At 41.2% G+C, this 19,562-nt stretch overlaps 2 protein-coding genes and 1 long non-coding RNA gene across 13 annotated transcripts; 1 reads left to right on the forward strand and 2 right to left on the reverse strand.

Moving 5' to 3' along the window:
- Positions 1 to 753: 753 nt before the first annotated feature.
- LOC127784509 (uncharacterized) lies at positions 754 to 18,655 on the forward strand. 11 transcript variants are annotated; one of them, XR_008019513.1, is made up of 7 exons: positions 758 to 1,094; positions 1,168 to 1,240; positions 2,493 to 2,573; positions 6,927 to 10,266; positions 16,423 to 16,555; positions 16,793 to 17,081; positions 17,169 to 18,654. It is a non-coding gene; the product is annotated as an uncharacterized LOC127784509 (long non-coding RNA). The 11 variants fall into 11 exon arrangements; XR_008019517.1 differs by lacking the exon at positions 16,423 to 16,555 and adding an exon at positions 10,903 to 10,983 and having other exon boundaries at positions 759 to 1,094; XR_008019514.1 differs by lacking the exon at positions 16,423 to 16,555 and adding an exon at positions 4,618 to 4,710 and having other exon boundaries at positions 760 to 1,094; positions 17,169 to 18,653.
- On the reverse strand, positions 2,250 to 7,182 carry LOC127784507 (glutamate receptor 2.8-like). Its single transcript, XM_052311832.1, has 5 exons — positions 6,921 to 7,182; positions 5,074 to 6,407; positions 3,641 to 3,944; positions 2,857 to 3,263; positions 2,250 to 2,728 (listed from the first exon to the last, which is right to left on the reverse strand). Exons 1-5 carry the CDS (start codon positions 7,180 to 7,182, stop codon positions 2,417 to 2,419), a joined length of 2,619 nt encoding a protein of 872 aa, XP_052167792.1. The 3' UTR covers positions 2,250 to 2,416.
- On the reverse strand, positions 10,665 to 17,076 carry LOC127784506 (glutamate receptor 2.8-like). Its single transcript, XM_052311830.1, has 5 exons — positions 16,809 to 17,076; positions 13,635 to 14,974; positions 12,812 to 13,112; positions 11,836 to 12,242; positions 10,665 to 11,138 (listed from the first exon to the last, which is right to left on the reverse strand). Exons 1-5 carry the CDS (start codon positions 17,074 to 17,076, stop codon positions 10,665 to 10,667), a joined length of 2,790 nt encoding a protein of 929 aa, XP_052167790.1.
- Positions 18,656 to 19,562: the final 907 nt, after the last annotated feature.

Genomic DNA, 19,562 nt, shown 5'->3' on the forward strand with positions numbered 1-19,562 from the left:
CAAGTCGACAACAGTTAGATAGGCTACCCTAAATATTGTACTGGTGTGATTATGGTGAATAAGAGCAACGACCGGCTTCGGCCAACAGGAGTAGGGTTATTACCTGACAATTCAGGGGCCCGAACCTGTATAAAAATCCTCGTCCCCATCTCTTTTATTACAATCTCGCATATATCCTAGTACCAACGATTCCCATACTATGCAAATACCGGAATCGCGACATCATACATCGACACAATCCACCTCCAATTTGATATAGGGAGGGTCCATTTGATTATTATCCAGCTGTTCTTTGTGATTGTCGAAGGAAGGCAGCAAAACAGTTCGAAGGTGAATTATATCCGGTTTTGTAGTTCGGGGGTGTATTTTAGATAAGCATAAGAGTTTGAGGGTGTAAAATGGACTTTGCCCTAAAAAAATAATTTGTGAATAAAATTTTTATATACGCGTTCTTAACGATCTAAAAGCAAATGCTGAAAAATAAACTTCAATAAAAAAACTTAAAATCAACTTTAAATTGAAGGTTGAAAATTGAAATTTTGGCTGATAAGTACTTCCTCCGTTTCATGATGTAAGTCATTCTTACATTTCCCATATGTCTATCTAGATTTATTAACATAAATATAAATGTGAAAAATGTTAGAATGACTTACATTATGAAACGGGGGGTGTATAAGTATAAGCGATAAGACGTGGCTGAACGAAGCTGAGGTGGGTCCAATTCTTCAAAAAGTTTTTTTTTTTGCAGGGCCTGTTCTTCAAATAAGTTTTCAAGAGGGGTCAAAATGTCAAAATTTCAGCTTCCTCGACGGCTCGACGCCATGGCGCGCCGCCGCGGCCCGCGGCCCAAGCCGCCATTATCCGCTCGACGAACGTCGCCGCGTCGCGCTCTTCCCGGGGGCTCTCTCTTTTGCCGGTCTCTGTAGGGCTCCACTAATGGCGAAAACGCGGCGCGGCACGTCAGTCGCCAAGGGTTCGGGAGATAAGAGGCCATCCACTTATCCACCCTAGCCTCCTCTGTAGGGAAGACCCCCGCCGAACGCTGCGCCGGTCGTCGCCGGAGTCCGGGCTCAGCAGATCGACCCCCCGTAGAGGTTTGCCTCTAGTTCCCAGACTTCAATTTGTGAATTTACTCGCCAAATTTTGCTTATTTTTTGCTCCATCCAGTCATTAAGGAAAGGGTTTGAGTGCTCAGATGGGGTGAGAAGAAGCTATCCAAGGCGGCGCAGACGTTGTATCGGTTCCGTACTATCTCTCTCTTTTAGCAATTGGTGGTATTTCTTTTGGTAATACTATTGCGGGACTTCGGGATACTATTGCCGTGGTATCGCAACGTTTGGACCAGGTGGCACAGGAGTTTTTCACCCAGGAGCATGGGTGGCGATCTAGTCTACAGATTGATAGTCACTAGTTTCTTTGTGATGGGGAAGTCTTCTTAGGTCCAGTTTTTTGGCTGTGTGCATTCTATGCAAAGGCCGGGGGTAGACTTGGTTGGAATGTATCATCTCGGTGTATTTAACCGAGTCTTAATAAAGCTTCCATTATTTAAAAGTTTCTTTTGGTAATTGTACACTCACAAGTCACAAACCGCAATGCCGACTCGGAAACCACCATTAGGGAAGTTCAGTGGGAGTTTATTTGCAGAGTTTTCAGAAGATCATGCTATAGGATGGCCGCACTGCCATACTTTAATGGATTGATTGAACTGATTCCGTTAGTAATTTTCATCCGAGATTGAAGAAAACCCAACCGTGCGATGAATCATCAACCCAATTTATTCTTGACTATGATGCCATAAGGGTAAAATGGCAAGGCAATTTCTTCCTTTGAACAGCCTTTGGTTCATCCCGAGGATGCCGCGCCGTTCAAGGATCATATCCATGATCCTCTTTTTGGTCAAGTCAGGACATAACAGGAAAATTTCTCCCAATTGCTTGGCTAGTCTGCACGCCACCACCCATACTCATTGTTCAACACTTCAACACATGAATCATATCAACATTCAGCCACTAAGTATTGGTTACTCTTCATTCTATGTTGTCAACTTGTCATGAACATATATCACCACTGCCTTGCCACCTACTGCAGATTTCTTGGCTAACACATTTCTTGCCACCTACTGCAGACATCAGCACTAACAACAAAAAATTCTTGGTTTTATCTTTGAACTTTGCTACAATTTGCGTATTGTTTAGGGAGCTCAATACAGCAAATAATTGACATAGCATATACTGTATCAATTTCTGGTCTAAGGCGTGGGAGGGGGCACACATATTCAATGGTGCTAAAACTGAGCCAAACTTGAGACTGTCTGCTAGTGAGCCAGGAGCACCCCCCCTATAAAATCCCATGCTTATTTGTCAATTCATGAAATGTTTCCCTTTGGCTCTTGGTTTCTTCTATCATCCGTCATTTTTCATCGTTCGTTTTCTCCATGTGAAGAGATTTGCTCTGAGTCACTGTGGTGAGGTTTTATTTTTTTGTTTCTGTAGAAATACATTATTAAAGCGACCAAGAGAGAAGAAGTCGAGACAACTCCGGTAAGGATGATTGGTCCTTCAAAACTGGCAAAGGTGAGACTCCCTGAACCAATGATGGAGCCTTCATTCTGGCAACTGTTCTTATCTCGCACCCATTTCTGTTCAATTTGAATTATAGTGTCTCCCCCTGTTATATTGAGGATTGCCTGTGAGATGTCTCCAACTAGAGGGGATCCCTTTGGAAATGCCTGTGGAAGTGATTTTGTATTAGCATATGTGCTGCATTTTAGAACGTTCTGCATCCTTAAGCAATCTAAAAGAAAACTGATCTTGAAATTTGATTGTCCAAACTAAAAATAAGTAGAGTTTAACTTACATATCCAAAACCAGCAGTTTTATAAATTGGTCCAATCATTGTGTACCTCTTGCAGTTCTTTGTGAGAAATAATTTGATATATGGAATTTCACCCACCAGAGCAGCAATCCCACCATTTTTGCTTCCTCTGGAGAGTGCGTTGTGAATATCCTCAGGGTTATGATAAGGCTTGATCATCGATCTGGGAAAGCCAAGTTCTTCCAGAAGACCCATGACAAAAGAGCCACTCCCACACCCTATGTATTCACCATTTTTTAGGAGTTCATGAACATCATGTGCAGTTGGTTGGAGCTGTTGCACAGTTAACATTGAAGTCAAGCTTGCAGTGTAACTTGACTTAAGTACTAGAATGAAAAACAGCCATACGACCAACACTATCCGTGATATTAGGCGTTTCACCTTCTCCTCTGCAATAGAATAGGACAAAGAGTTCAGTTATTTTTTAGACATCTTAAATCAAACTCCAGTAGATCAAACTTAAGATATGCTACATTTCAATCACATTTTCTCTATATACACATAATGTTGATATGCCTTCTTGCATGTTTTAAATATAATGCTAGGTTGATTAAAGCTTACTACAGACAAATTTGCCATGTATCTGGAGCATCAGTAGTCATGTATTATAAATTTAGTTTGTTTTGTAGAAACCATATAAATTGGGTACACCCTATTGAACTTTGTATGATAATGTCTTTCCAGGCAAAGGGACACTAATCTTGTACTTAGTGTTTCTATCCAAAGTGAAATAGAAAACAAATATACTGCAATGAGGGCACTCAACTATCTTCAAACATAGAAAAGTAGATTGATGTCATCGACTGTCTGGAAATAGTAGCATCCACATTCTTGTTGTTTCCTAGAAGTTCCAACAGCCATATGACAACTCCTGTATAGATAACGACCATGATTGTTCCAAACCACATGCCAGGCGTTAATGGCTTCAAGAAAATCCAAGCATTCTTGTTTATACTTTCCCTGACAGGAACAACCATTGCTACCCCTGACTCTGTGTATGGCAGAGTGAAGTCGACATATAAACTTCTGTTGTACCTAATTGCTATGTCTCCAACTGCTATATCGTATTTCTGTCAGGGTATCAAAGAGAGTTGTTAACAAACTGCGAGCTGCTTTTTACAAACAAAGAGTCATGATTAAGAAAACTAAGATGCCAAATTAATGTGACTTTTCTAATATATACCAATTGTTTATACCCTCTTTCATCCGTCACTTGTTAAAATGGAATGCTGAAAGTGCTTTGGCAAATGCATTAAAATATTGGCAAACCGTATCCCAAAGGCCAATGATTTGGCATGACATTTGTTTATCATGATTACATATAATATGTACTTAGGATATTTTTTTCTTAAAAGTATCGCGGTGGACAATACTTTTAAATATTTGAAACGATATAACTGCTGCATACATCCTTGAAATTAAAACTATTTAGAAATAAGATAGTTCTTTAAAATTTGAGATATGGTAATATACATAATGCAAATAGATTATATGGATTTCAACTTTAACGTATATTTGATTTCTATTTGTATTCCACACTGAATTATTTTGATGAAGTCCATACTTTATTTGTACTAGCTAAATGCCTGTGCTTTTCTACAAATGAAAGAAAAATGCCATAGAATTGCCTAAAATAAATTAAATATATTTGTATGAAATATGGTATTCACTTGTGTGCATCAGGAGTGTTCACCTTGATTATACACACATCAATTCAACTATATTCGGACTAATGTACTACAGGAGGGAGCATTTCCATAAAAAAAGAACTCCAGTGAGGAAAGGTTAGGTGACAGATTCAATACCACCACTACCAGAGTCTTTTAAAAGGATCCTGTGAGTGTCATATTGCTTTTATTTTATAAACCCTGTGACTGTAATTTTGTCAGCGCAATAGTTAACACGCATATAATTAGCGACTTAGTGTGTTCCTAATTTTCTATCTGGTGCTAAGGAAATATGCTGCAATGGATGCCTTTATTGCCTTGTATCGTTCAAGGGTGATCTATTATCTCACTAGGGGTAATCGGTTGCCATGATGAACATGAGCCATTAGATCAAACAGAATGTGTGGGTGAAAAGAAAGTGGAACTACCTTTAAATTTACATATATTATTTCGAAAGAAGTAAAATGTTGAATACTAAGGAGGAAAATTTCCCCTATATTTTAACATGGTGGCCAAACAAGTTATTTCTTACCTTGAGATAAACTTGGTAGACAAACTCATCATAGCTTGAACTGGCAATCCCTGTGATGTTAAACAATTTGTATTCATAGGCGAGGGCATAAGGAAGTCTTTTGACAGCCTCTTCAAATACGTCAATTGCAAGACCCCTAGCTGTAGTAACACCTGTGATGGGATCTTCATCAGCATCTATATATTCTGGATAGTGGCCTTTGACTACACCAACTTGAAGTTTCTTTCCTCGTACTGCGAGTTCCCAGCCCCTTGGTAGCTCTGTTACCTCTCCCGGCCAAATAACGATGTTCAAATCAGGTTTAGTACTCTCATAAGTTGGATGTGATCTCTTCTGCTCTAATGCCTTTGAAATTCCATTTCGAGCAGTCCAGAACCCAATTTCTCGATATCCTTTCCCGGCTACATTTATTATTCGAAATGTGGAAACTTGTAGCTGCCCATCTGAAAGGTCAAAATAGCCACTTAAACCTCTAAATTTATTTTGCAACATTGCCTTCCGAAGTGCTGGACCATTAATTGAAGTTTGTAATGTTTCCAAATTTGTCAAGTTTTTCTCGCTGGACGGTCTCTGAAACATTGCTTTTCTAACCTTGGACATCTCCGCTGCTTGTGCTATCGCCCAGATAGAATCATAAGCCCATAGTCCAAAGATGTTCAGTTTCATTGTTGGATCGTTTGGGTGATCAATTCGGGACCTCATATACCATCTCTTGGTGAAGCTATCTAGCTCTGTTGAAATTGGTACATAAACCTTAACCCCCAAGGCACCATTCATTGCTTCCACAACTGAAGGATTAAGTGAGTCTATTAGGTTGGTTAGTCCATCTGTTATGATCCATACAGTCCCTTCGCTCATCATCCCAATCTCTTTTGCCTTTGTAAAGAGGACTGATCCCAATGAAGGGGACATATGAACAACATATACCCTTGTCTGCATTGTCATCAGCTTGTAGAGTTCTTGTGTGATTTCTTCACTTGTTGATGATTGATCTATCTCACTCTGATATGGAACATGAACATCTATCTGTTGGAGGGCATCAACAAGGGAAGGTATAATACCCCTACCGTAATCGTTATCTACATAGATAGGCACCACCTCTCTCCATCCATAGGCCTTAATCATGGAGACAATGCTATTCACTTGTGCTGAATCATTCAGCGTTGTGCGCACAAAATAAGGAAGAGTGCGCGAGGACAATGTGGGGCTTGTTGCTGTGAATGAGATAATTGGAATTTGACATTTATTTCCAAGAGCTGATACAAATGTAGCTTGAGAAGATTTCTGTGGACCAACAATAGTTTGGACTTTGTGATTCTCCAGCAAATCAAGAACTGCCGAATGGCATATAAACAAAAAAGTTCATAAGAGCAAATATTTTATATTCAAACAGTTCGTAAACCAGAACTACCATTATGAATAAAGCAAGACAAACAATGATATATTCACCATCTCATCTAAAGTTCTATTCCTTGTACTCTCATTTAATTAAAGTTTTATTGCTCGCCTACGGTACCATCTTTCTCCTAGATCCCTTCCCTTCAGCTTTTCCATCCTGGTCATCCTCAAAAAATATTGTTGCACCGAAGAACTAAGATTCACAAATCATGTAAAACTGTTATCATGTTACGTGCAATTTTACCTCTCGTTTTTTATTGCCTGTGACAATGGGACTGGGAATTGTTGGTTGGTGGTTTAAGAGAAGAATGACCGAGAGGCTGGGATTCTCTCGTTTTAAGATAAAAACATGATAATATAAAAATGATGTGTGCTTCTATCCATGTCTCAGCCAGTGATAAATTTTGCAGTTTGTGCTAATCTTGCATAAGCAATCAAATGATTCATACCTGCAGATGCAGCTTGGACATCATCACCCATGGAATCCCTGACGTGGAGGACGAGCCGTGTGGTGTAGCTTGGATGGACGGCATTGAAATCTTCCACGGCCAACGACATGCTTGTGCGTGCGACCTTGGCCACCGTCGTCCCCAGGTCAAGTACCACCCCAACATGGAATTCCTCTGCCTTTCTTTCTGTAACACTTCCAGCAAATGCAAAGCTGAATGCTAACAAGAGTAGGAGCGGTGCAGTTCTAGCACATGCTGCCATTTTTCTTCAGGTAGTATGAGGTCGTCTGCAGAAGAATCTCTTTTCCCTGTTGGCTATGGCGTTTATTTATAGATCCTTTTGAGCCATCTGTCAGGTTGCTTGCGGTCCTTATAAAAAATTTATTGATTTGTGAATAAAGGCCTGGATTAGTTCCCAACTTTTTCTTTAAACTTCCAGCATTTCCATCACATCAAAACTTTCCTACACACACAAATTTTCAACTTTTCCGTCACATCGTTCCAATTTCAATCAAACTTCTAATTTTGGCGTGAACTAAACACACCCAAAGTGTAGTACTGATTTTCCCTGCGTTGTGTTTTTTTTTCCTCTCTTTGTGGCAGAACAATGCGGTCAAACTTTGAAAACATTGCCCACGGTTACATGTTGTGGACTAGTGGTTAGATTTGTCATGTGAAATGCCTACTACAGTACTACTCTCAAAAGTCTAGAGCAAATATTCAAAACACCAATTAGAAATTTAGAATCAATTTTTGGTGTGACGGTATCAAGTTGAAACCTGGTTGGTATAGCAAGGTTAATTATAAGGGCCCTTTGAATCGCAGTATTGAGAAAACATATGAATAGGAAAAACATAGAATTTTGATAGCAGTGTAAGTGTAAAACAGAGAATTGTAAAACACAGGAATGATCGTTCCGCGGGGAAAACACAGGAATTGGATGAGAGAGAGACTCAAAGAAAAGTTACCAAGAGGTTGAAGCTCTTGCTAAATTTCCTCCAAAATCTCTATAGGGTTGTCCATTCCATAGGAATTTCAAAGGATTGGATATGATTCAATCCTTTGTTTCAAAGGGCATCATAGGAAATTTTCCTATAGGATTGAAATCCTCCAAAATTTCTATATTTTTCCTCCAATTCAATGGGGCCCTAACAAGTTTATTTATCCCTAGGCTCTATCTAGTGAACTTGTTAACCTTAAGATGGAGCACTAGTGAATCAGAGTATGCTGTTCTGAAGTAATACTGAATTTTGTATGCCGTAACGTGTAAGCAGGGGTTTTCATGTTTGATGGAAAGTCTCTCCCTCCAAATCTGTTTTTTTTTTTTTTTTTTTGGTTGCGAGTCCGTGACGTTCAATGGACGGTGGCTGGTGTGTTAGTAGTACTTGGACGGAAAAAATGTCACTACTTGGAACGACTGACTGGATATATACCGTCGTTTTCAGCTGTAAGTCTGTAACTGGAAGATTCTATTAGTTCTGGTCGAAATCCTTGACATGTTTAATCGTTCATGTACCGTCGAATGTCAACAAAATAATACTAATATTGATTTCTCACAAAAAAATTGACTTATATGATGGCGTGCTCTTAACGCCTTGTAACAATTCCAAGGAATGATGGGTGGAAGAGTTTATGGTAATTATATGAGGTTACAAACGAAGAACTTAAAATGTTATAAATTTAACAAGTTGATTTGAAAAGGTTTTCTGAAAAATACTTATGAATAAGGTTTTTCTTTGAAATAGATGTGTTTAAATCTTCTGAAGATGAAGATAAAGATTAAGTGTTTTACGCAAAACGATATGGTAATAACGTGTGATTAATTGAGTTTTAATTATTACAAACTTGAAAAATAGATTAATCTTATATTTTAGAACAACTTTCATATAGAAAGTTTCCGTACGAAACATATCGTTTAACAGTTTGAAAAGCATGCCACTTTCATTCAAAACTTTATCCAGTTTTTATTGGAGAAAAGAACGGGGCCTATAGTATACTCCTACCTTTTAAGAGCTTGTAAAGCGTGACTACGATGGTCTATAAATTATTACTTCACCTGTTGTTTTAAATTATAAGATGTTTAGTGTTTTGAACAGATTCATATATGTGATATATGTATTCAAATTCAAATGAATGTTAGTACTTTTATCCAACGGTCTAGATTCGTTGCTATAAAACACGTAAAAGAATAATTTTTGCTACAATATACATGTGCTCCAGTGATGCATTGATCTGAATAATTAATTTGTTATCATGTGATGCCAGCGCAACTGCTTAAGTTGTAGTTACACTGGCAACTGCACCGGATCACAATCCTTCACAGTGCTCCTACGTGGTGTGTGGACTCGTCCAGCCACGTAGGACACTCGTTGCAGTGGACGAAAAAGTAGATGGGGCCCATGACCTTAGTTTGCTTCCGTGTCTTATTTTGGCTACGAGAGCCTCGCCTGCAACAACACGCATTTGACGCAGGGCGCACAAAGTTGTAGGGAGGGGAGAAGGGAAAGCGGCGGCGCCGCGCATTGTGGTCGTCAGTGATACCGCTGCTGCGAGTAGATCAGCCGGCAAGAGGAGGGTGAGGCAGCCATCCTCATGGAGTGTGAGGCGCCGCGAGTAGCCACCGTTGCCGGCTCCAAGAAGATGAGGAGCGTGAGCTTGATCCACCAGCAGCGGCACCATCGGAGCTCGATTCGTCGCCATTGTAGCTCGATCCGCAGCCTCCGAGCTCGATCCGCTGCTGCCAGCGAGGGAGGGAGAGGCGCCCGTTGCCATCTTGCCGCCGCCGCCGCTGTGTTATCTTTTAAGCCGCGCCGGTGGTGGAGTGGGGGAAGGAGACCGGCGCTGGCTTAGAGAAGGAGCGCCACCGGTGGGAGGAGAGGAGGGGGTGAGCGACTCGCCATGGGAGCCGAAGTGAGGGAGAGGGAGAGAGAAAGGGGAAGAAGGAGTGGTGGAGGTTGTGGAGAGAAGAGTTTCGCGCTGTTTTTTTCGTACTTGGCTGTTTGGGCTCCTCAGAAAAATAGGACGCATTGGTAATGCCCTTACCAGTATGTCAGAGGAATGTATCTCCCAGACTTGTGGACCCATGGGAGATCGAATGCTTCTCTCCGCCGCCGAGCGCCGCGGCAGGGTACGGTCTCAGCAGGTCGGCCATCCATTCCTCCTCCCCCCCCCCCCCCCCCCCCCCCCCTTTGCTCACTCTGTTCATGGCGGTAGTCAGGCGGCTCTGAACGAGGGGGAGCTCGGAGCCCTTTTGATTGGGAGTGCGGAAACCCTCGGTGGCGGCTCGTAACTCGTAGCCCCTGGCTCCGACCACGTCTCCTCTTATGGAGGTGGCATCCAGAGAGAGGTGAGTTGCTCTCTTCAAATAAAATTCATGTTGGATGTTTTAGTTCGTTTAGATTTTCTATTTCCTTGGTTATCGTTCAATGCCAAATCAAATGGTTTTATTTGTCCTGTCTCTGGAACATGGGGTACAATTTAGCACACCAAGCTATTTTAATCTGAAAAGGAAAAGGAAATTTCCACCAGAGGAGAGCCTCCTGATGTTTGTATAATATTGTAAGACCTAAGCTTTGAGATACTATGCAAAATGTTTAAGGGGACAAAAGCAATCTTAGCTGAACTTCATTAGATGAACCTTTAAACGATGAAAGCAATCGCCCATTTTCCGTCAAGCCACCTCACCAATCGATAAACTATTCCGGATGTATGAGTTTTCCTGCGTTTATTAAGAATTCCGCTGTGCTAAAATCGAGCCGAACCTGAGATTGGTACTACTCGTGCTCCAGTAGCTCTCTCGCCCCTATGAATGACAATAGATGCACTGCGCTTAACCGTGCTGTTTTGCAGATTCATGTTTTGTTTCCCTTTTGCTCCAGTTTCTTCTTGTTCCTTCTCTTCCTCAATTGTGTCTGCTTTAAATTCTTGTGGAAAATCTTGCTCTGCATCTCCAATTCCAGATTGAACTTGCTTGTTTTTGTAGAAATAAATAACCAGAGCGATCAAAAGCGAAGAAGTTGAGGCAATTCCAGTAAGAATGAAGAGACCCTTAAAACTTTCAAAGGTTAGACTACCCGAAATAGTGACAGGACCCACATTTCGGCACTTATTTTGATCTCCAATCCATTTATTCTCTATCTGAATGATAGTGTCTCCCCCAGTTATATTGAGGATTGCCTTCGAGATGTCACCACGTAGAGGGGATTCCTTTTGGAATGCCTGTGAAAAAATGTAGCCTTTTTATTAGCTTCTATCAACATATCCCTGATTATTTTGCACGTGTTAGGAAGGGTAAACTAAGCCTTTTGACTCTCTTAACCCAGGAATAGGTTAACCCCTTACCTTTTCTACTACTATCCCAACTAAATTTAGTTGAGCACCCCTACTGCTACCTGGAGTAGGTTAATTTGCAAACACAAGATGTGTGTTACGCTAACCTAAGATGGGTTAATGATAGCCAACCGAGTTATCTTAACCCAAACCAGACTCAACCTTAATTAATTAATTTAAATATGCTAGCCCATCTCAACTTGGTTGAGACTAAAGAATTGTTGTATTAGTAGACTGAAGTTGTTAACACTATCCTTTTCTGTTCATAAATAGCAAATGGCATCTAGCCATCCTGTTAGTCAATTAATCAATGGCAGGCAATGGTCAGCTACCTATATCCTTTAATTAAAAAAAGGAAGACATAAATCAGAATACTGCTGTAAGTACTCTGTTTACTTTACACGATCAAAGGTGAATAATAATATTTTATACTCTTATGACTCAAACACTGAGAGAAGCACATTAGATTCAGATTGTTATATGAGAGTATTAATGAATAGATCAGACTTGAAATATGATGGCACTTTGTTGCTTGTAAATCAATCTATGCGCCTATGCAAATATACAACAGTAAAGTTAAACTTACAAATCCAAAGCCTGCTGTCTTATAAATTGGTCCAACCATTGTGTACCCCTCACAGTGCTTTGCAAGAAATAGTTTGATGTACGGGATTTCGTCCACAACGGCGGAAATACCACCATTGCTGCTTCCCCTAGAAAGTGCATCTCGAAAACCGTCAGTGCTATCATATTGCCTGATCTTCGATTTGTCAAAACCAAGTTCATCTAAAAGATCCTTGACGTAGGAACCACCCTGATAACCTACATATTCTCCATTTTTTAGGAGTTCATGTACATCGGTTACAGTTGGCTGAAGCTGTTGTACAGTTAGCATTGATGTCAAACTTGCTGTGTAACTTGATGTTAGTACCAGAAGAAAAAATAACCATATGATCAACACTATCCGGGACAGAAGGCGTTCCACCATCTCCTCTGAAAAGTTACAAGAAGGAGTTGAGCTATTTTGAAGTGGAAAATATCAAACTTAAATGTTGGCATGTTGTACATCAATAAATCACAAATTGTGAAAAGTCCTTCCTTTATATACACTTATGTTGTCCAGCTATATCATCTATTTTGTTTTACTGGGTAACAGACAAATAGTAGGGAAATATCTACTATTAATATCACAAAAATATATAAAAGTTACAGGTAAGGAAATAAATACATAAAAGGTGGAGAAGAAAAGCTGCAAATTGACTGATACTGTCTTGTTTTTTTTTTGGGTGGAACATCACTTTTGACCTACAACTGTACAAATCTATATTCCCAAGATTGTCCATTATTTGGGGCATGTAGTCATCTAAGCTATGAAATATGAGTCACACACCGCATTTCAAGGAATTCCTAGAAACTTTAGGGACTTGTTTATCAATCTTAAGATTGCAAAATATTTTCCACACAAAGATCCACATCTGCCAAGTTGACCTAACGCCTTACATATCCAGAATATCATATATATATATATATATAACTAGGACAAAATGGCAAGTATACTCAACTCTTGACAAACAGGGAAAAATATATCATAACCATCTGTTTGGGAATTGGGCCACGAACAGCCTTGTTGTTACCAAGAAACTCCAGCAGCCATACAACAACCCCTGTGTAGATAAAGAGTATGATGCTCGCAGACCACATTCCAAATGTTAGTGGCTTCAAGAAAATCCATGTCGTCGTGTTTATTCTTTCTCTGACTGGAACAACCATTGCTACGCCTGATTCTGTGTATGGCAGACTGAAGTCGGCATACGAAGATCTTTTGTATGTGATTGTTATGTCTGCAACCGCTATATCATATTTCTGCATGTGCATCGAAATAACTTTTGGAAAGTGCACAAAGAGAACTTGAATGCAAGTTGGTATGGGTCCTGAACTACTTAGAAAAAAAACATGGATATGGTACTAAAGTACCATTTGATGCATAATATTACTACAAAATATATTCTGGTAGAAATTTATTTTTAGAACGTTTAATACTTCAATTATCATGAATATGGTTTTTGATTGATTTTATGGAGCATAAACAATTTCTTACATGACTGATTTTGTTAGTTAAGAATGCAGGACTTATATAAATTTGGAACAAAAGTAATACATATAAGCAGATGCCTTAAAATAGTGAAGCATGTTGATTATGCAGTATGCACTCATATGAACATATAATGGCAGCCATCTTCATAGCTGCAGCTTACTGGCAATATATAAAATGTTGGATTTTCTTCATATTTTTTGACATGACTTTGGACTAAAACTAATATGAAGTGGGAGAGTGAAAAAAATTAAACAATTTTGTAAACGCCGAGGTTATAATGTTTTACTTGCCTTGAGATAAACTTGGTACACAAAATCATCATAGCTCGAACTTATATTCTCTGTAGTGTTGTAGAATACATATTCATAAGGGAGTGCATAAGGAAGCCTCTTTACTGTCTCTTCAAACACTTCAACTGCAAGGCCACTTGCTTTAGTCATACCCACGATAAGAGGATCCTTCTCAGCGTATATATACTCTGGGTATCCATCACTTGTGCATACACCAACCTGAAGCTTCTTTCCACTCGTTGGAATTTCCCAGCCCCTAGGTATATTTGTAGATTCTCCTGGCCAAATCACAGGGTTTAGGTCAGGCTTTGTACTTAAATATGTCCCATTTGATCTTGGTCTGGTTAATCGCTGTGAAAATCCATCTTGTGCAGTCCAAAACCCAACATCTCTCCATCCTTTCCCAACTATATTTATTATTTGAAATGTGGAAGGCTGCAATTGCCTGCCAGAAAGGTCAAAGTAACCACTCAAACCCCTAAATTTATACTGCAAAATTGCATTGAGGAACTTGAGGCCATTTTCAGTTTCTTTGGGGACTTTCAAGCTTGTCATGCTGTTTGTCATATGCTGTATCTGGACTGTGTCTTTTGTAGACTTGGCCTTTTCTACTGCTTGTGCTACTGCCCAGATTGTATCATAGCCCCATAGGCCAAATATACTTAGTTTCAACAATGGATCATTTGGGTTGTCCATTCGGAATCTTGTATTCCATCTTACAGTGAAGTTGTCAAGTTCTGTTGATTTAGGAACATAGACCCCTACACCCAGGGCACCATTCATAGCTTCCAAAACTGATGGGTTTAGTGATCCAATTAAACTGGCCACTCCAAATGTTACGATCCATACATATCCTTTATCCATCATCCCTACCTCTTTTGCCTTTGTGAAGAGAACAGAGGCCATGGGAGAGGTCATATGTACAATAAAGACCCTCGTTTGCATTGTCATCAACTTGTATAGTTCCTGGGTGATTTGCTCACTTGTTGCTGACTGAGGGATTATACTCTGATAAGGAACACGGGCATCGTTACCTTGGAGTGCTTCAAGAAGGTCCGGTATAATACTTCTGCCATAATCAGTGTCTATGTAGATCGGAACCACCTCTCTCCATCCATAGTACTTGATTAGAGAGGCAATGCTATTCACTTGCGTGGAGTCATTTATTGTTGCACGCAAAAAATATGGATTATTGTCAGAAGTAAGGGATGGACTTGTTGCGGTGAAGGATATGACAGGTACTTCACTTATATTTGCAATATCTGTCATGAAAAATGCTTCTGAAGATTTCTGAGGGCCAATGATAGCTTTCACATTGTAATTGTTGAGAAGGTCAAGAGCTGCAAAATTGCATAGGCAGCAAACAGTAGTTATAAATTGTGCATGGATGCAAATTAATTTTCTTTTAGACAAAGGAATTAAGGAAGCTTTATTGATCTTAGAGAATTACATCAAGATAATACAATTACTCTGATACCCACTCCCGGCCTCTGCATAACTAGTATGCTTATCAAGAACTTTCATGTGCTTACAGTTGAAAATTGGAAAACTGAAATACTATCTTAATCTTCTGGTGCATGGGATCCGGTTTGCCCATGCTTCATTGAAACATAATTTATTGCAGCAAACCTTAACACTGAGGAAGATTGGACATAGAAACCCCAACCCATTGATGTAACTTGGAATATATAGTTTAGATTTTGGACTAATATTATAAATACCATAATCAATAAATATATATATATATCATACATCTACCTCAGAAGTTTGCAAGGAGCCAAGAATTCAAATTTTGCCTAGTTTCATTCATCATCTTTGGATGACATCATTCATTAGTCCCAGCTTTGTTGTTTACTTCAAGGCAATATGGGGTCTCATTCTCTTATAACAATGCTTGAAATGCATTATTATATCGCCATGACTACATTTGTGTGGACCAACTTATACGCAATTTTGGATTTACTTTTGTACTGTGGAACATATTGTTATTGATTTGTGCAACCTAAGTAGAAGACTCAAGACATCTTATTTTTTGATGACTGGATAGCTCTAAATGAACTGCAACTGGCAAGTACTTTGAAAATGGTGCCATCTGATTGATTTACCTGTTGCCAATTTTTTATAAAATAACCTATTATTTTCTTTCGTGAAATATTTAACAGGTCACTTGACGCTTCCTTATATTATGATTTTTTTTGTTTAATGCATTATTTAAATAGCCTCTAACAGATCATTTCAAATCGATGTAGTATTTAATTTAAGTAATTCAAAAAAAATGTCTTTTGTTGGACCGAATATTTTATCAGCTAGAGCCTTGAGGGGACTTGGTTGTTTGTACTTTTGGTTGCAGTCTTAGTTGTTTAAGCAACTGCTCCCAATTTGTTTTTCTGAACGGCGTGCAATATCTCTTGTCTGTAAGACAGGAAATGAATAGTTCTCCAAACTAAACTCTAGCTGACTGGTCAAAACTTGTGTAATGATCCCAGCAAAACACTATGATTTAGCACTTGAAAAATGGTAGTAGGTCACTAACTTATACGAGGCTTAAATTATCGGTGCAAGTTGAAAGGTTGATGCCATCACCTATTATTCGTGATGTGCACTAGCCATCTGATTAAATATGAGTGCTCTAGATTTGTCTAGTTCCACCCAGTTATTTGTTTCAGAATTCAGATGACCATACAGCCAGCCCAGTGCAAGGTGGACACAGAAAGAGAGACGGTGGACGCAGAACCTATTTGGAATGCATGAGTTTGACATAATTAGACTTTTCTTTCATTTGTGTCAGTCAGGATGCAAACTCAAGAATCTGGCTCTGATAACAATTTATGATGTACGCATCACCAATGCAATCCAAAATCTTAAACCGGTGAGGAAGAGCGAGCAATTCACTTATTCTTCGAACACAAGGTTTTACCCAGGTTTTCTTTTTCTTTTCTGTCTCTGTTTTTTTTATCGATTCTTTCTGTCTCTTATTGACATCAAAATGACTTTCTCGGTCTCCCAACGAATATAGTAAACAAGACGCTATATTTCACGTGCTATCTTCCTATTGATATATTTCGGCCTCTTTTGTGTTCCTAGCCAGGCTAATGATGACGGATATCACAGTTCACAATGTGTTACAATACTAATGCGATGCGTTCTTCATTGTGCAGAACATCGAGCACGTACCTGCTGATGCAGCCTGGAAGTTGTTACCCCTGGAATCCCTGACATGGAGAACCAACCTTGTTCTGTAGTTTTTATGCGCTGCATAGAAGTCCTCCACAGCCATTGAGATGCTGGTCCTTGCTTCCTTGCCAACTAACGATCCCAGGTCCAGGATCACCCCGACGTGGAATTCATCTGCTCCAGGGTCGTTCGTCGCATTCAGAGCTACGGCACATGAATGGGCGAAGAGCATCAGCAAGAGGATGGCTCCAGGAGGTGCTTTCTCCATTACAGGTACCTCAACAACTGAGACTCCTGCACAGAGCACTGCGCTGCACAGCACTGGCTAGCTCTTATGTATAGTACTGTATACTCTTGTAGGACTACCTGCTGAAAACTTGAGAAGACTTTACCGTCTCTGCAAGACTACAATGGTCAAGAACTCAAGATCACTATCATGTATATCATAGTATGATACTTGGAAGTACTTTGAACCGTCTAATTTGATGCGTTTCATGACGCGTTTATCGCAGATGGATCCAAAACCATATATGGAATGATTCGTAGGTGGTTTGTAGAATGAACAGTCCATGGAATAGATTCCAGAAACTGTTAATGACTAATTGGCGCCGTTAGGAGCAAATCCTGATTGTTCAGCATCTGGGAATTTCTCTTTAATTGCCTCGAGCAAGCGATGGCAAGTCAACTCTACTGATTATACTGAATTGGTCAGTACAATTACTGTATTCTAACGACTTGTATTAATCCTTGACTCGTCCGTGAAAATCGACTGCTCATACTCTTTAATATGCATGTTATATGACTACGACCGCTGTAGACCTTTCGAATTTTGCTTAATTGGTTCTGTAGAAGATTTTTTTTTTTTGAGCGGAATTCTGTAGAAGATCGATTCGTAATGTATGGCCGGTGAAACGGTGAATCTCTTAACCCGGCACAACTGCAACAACTGCAATTGGTGTTGAACCGTTGTGATACGATTTCTCGAACCATATGAGCTGTTTCAAAAAAGAAAAAGAAAAACACTCTGCCGGTATTTTAAAGTTACAGCTGTCCGCAATTTTGCTTAGAGGTGCATATTACACTGAAATCTTCTGCTTTGTCTTTAGAAGAAAATGGAGAACAAAAGCCAGCTTCCGAACTTGAAAAATATTTCCTTACTTGCGAAAGAGCCTATAGTCTAGTGGTTATAAGAGTCTCAGTAGCATCTTAGGTCCTGGTTCCACTCCCCATGGGAGCGAATTTTCCAAGATTTAACAGCGAGCGTGTGTAATCCATAATTTGATGTTGACGGGACCTAAGAACAGTTGAACACCACATTACAGAAACGTCGAAGCTGCCAGGAAAAGTACACCGAAGATCCCTCAACTTGTTAGCGAGATACAAAAACATCATCGAATCGTAAAACCAGATATGCGAGATCCCTTAACTATACAAAACCGGTCACCCGAGGTCCCTTGGTGGTTTTGATGCCAGATTTGTCCTACGTAGCGGCCGAGTTAACATGAGTCCCACATGTCAGGATGCCACATCATCTCTCTCTTTCCCCTCTTCTCTCCCTTCCTCTCTTTTTCTCACTTTCTCCTCGTCTGCTTGTCTGGTGGTCGATGACGGGCGATGCGACGCCGACGAGGATGTAAAGGCGGGAGAGGAGAGGAGGTCCGGCGACCGACGATCGACGACCGGCAGGGGAGAAGAGCAGCGGCGAGGCGGGAGCAGGCTAGGGAGAGGAATGACGGCGGCTGGGGGAGAGTGGGTGTTGGAGTGTATAAAGTGAATTGTTCGTCTTTCCCTATCAGGTTAGGCTTTTAGGTGCAACTGGTTGGTGCATGCAACTTAATATGGTATTAGAGCAAGAGGTCTCGAATTCGATCCTAGCTGGCGCGCAATTAAATAAAATAATTGCAACCCACTCCAATATTCCACGCTTGAGACTTGAGGAGGGTCTCGCGTGAAGGGGAGTGTTAGAGTGTATAAAGTGAATTGTCCGTCTTTCCCTATCAGCTTAGGCTTTTAGGTGCAACTGGCTGGTGCATGCAACTTAATAGTGGGAGGTGCGCGGCCGCCGGGCATGGGAGAGCGCATGGGGAGGGGCGGCTCTCAGGGGCAGGGGAGATGCCACCTCCAGCTCCCGCATCGCCGCGCTACCATGTTCTCCTCCCACGGGCCGCTGTCACGGATGGGGAGTGGCGACGCTCGGCCTCATCGTCGTTGTCGACTCCGGGCAGGGATACGACGCTTGACCTCGTCGTTGTCGGCGCCTCCGGGCAAGGATAGGGCCGCCACCGCTTCCATGCTCCCCGCCATGAATGGAGAGATCGATCGAGAGGAGTGACTTAGATGCCGCACGGAGTTCGTTTCGCTCCTCGCCACGCACCGCTTCGCAGCCGCCAAGTCGCTACTCGCCTCCCGTATCACGCCCCGCCTGCTCGCCGTCCCCTTCGCCGACCTGGCCGCCGCCTCCCTCCCTTGAGCCACGCCGGTGCCACCACTCGCGCCGCCGCTCCGGCGAGCAGGCCACCTCGACACTGCCGCCGCCGACTGCCCGCCGCTCGGCCTCGTCGTCATCGGCGGCTCCGGGCTGGCACAGCTCCCCCCGCCGCTGCCTTGCTCCCCTGCTCCCGCGTCATCGTCGCCGCCGCCGCCGCGTCGCCGGATGCCGATCCTCCTCTCCCGCCTCACCCCGTCGGCCGGCGGCGCCGGCCTGCCCAAAGCCCAGAGAGAAGATTGAGAGAGAGAGAGGAGGAGGAAGGGAGA

This window comes from Oryza glaberrima, chromosome 9 (assembly GCF_000147395.1).
Source record: "Oryza glaberrima chromosome 9, OglaRS2, whole genome shotgun sequence".
NCBI classification, from domain to species: domain Eukaryota; kingdom Viridiplantae; phylum Streptophyta; class Magnoliopsida; order Poales; family Poaceae; genus Oryza; species Oryza glaberrima.

Bases quoted from the DNA above. Each gene is read 5' to 3' on its own strand.
- LOC127784506 (XM_052311830.1), bottom strand. From the start codon at position 17,076: ATGGAGAAAGCACCTCCTGGAGCCATCCTCTTGCTGATGCTCTTCGCC. The intron at 13,113-13,634 runs GCAAGTAAAACA...ATGCACATGCAG, and splicing joins TGTACCAAGTTTATCTCAAG to AAATATGATATAGCGGTTGC. The intron at 12,243-12,811 runs GTTGAGTATACT...GTAACTTTTCAG, and splicing joins TTTTTCCCTGTTTGTCAAGA to AGGAGATGGTGGAACGCCTT.
- LOC127784507 (XM_052311832.1), bottom strand. From the start codon at position 7,182: ATGGCAGCATGTGCTAGAACTGCACCGCTCCTACTCTTGTTAGCATTC. The intron at 6,408-6,920 runs GTATGAATCATT...GCCATTCGGCAG, and splicing joins TGTCCAAGCTGCATCTGCAG to TTCTTGATTTGCTGGAGAAT. The intron at 2,729-2,856 runs GTAAGTTAAACT...TCACTTCCACAG, and splicing joins AAACTGCTGGTTTTGGATAT to GCATTTCCAAAGGGATCCCC.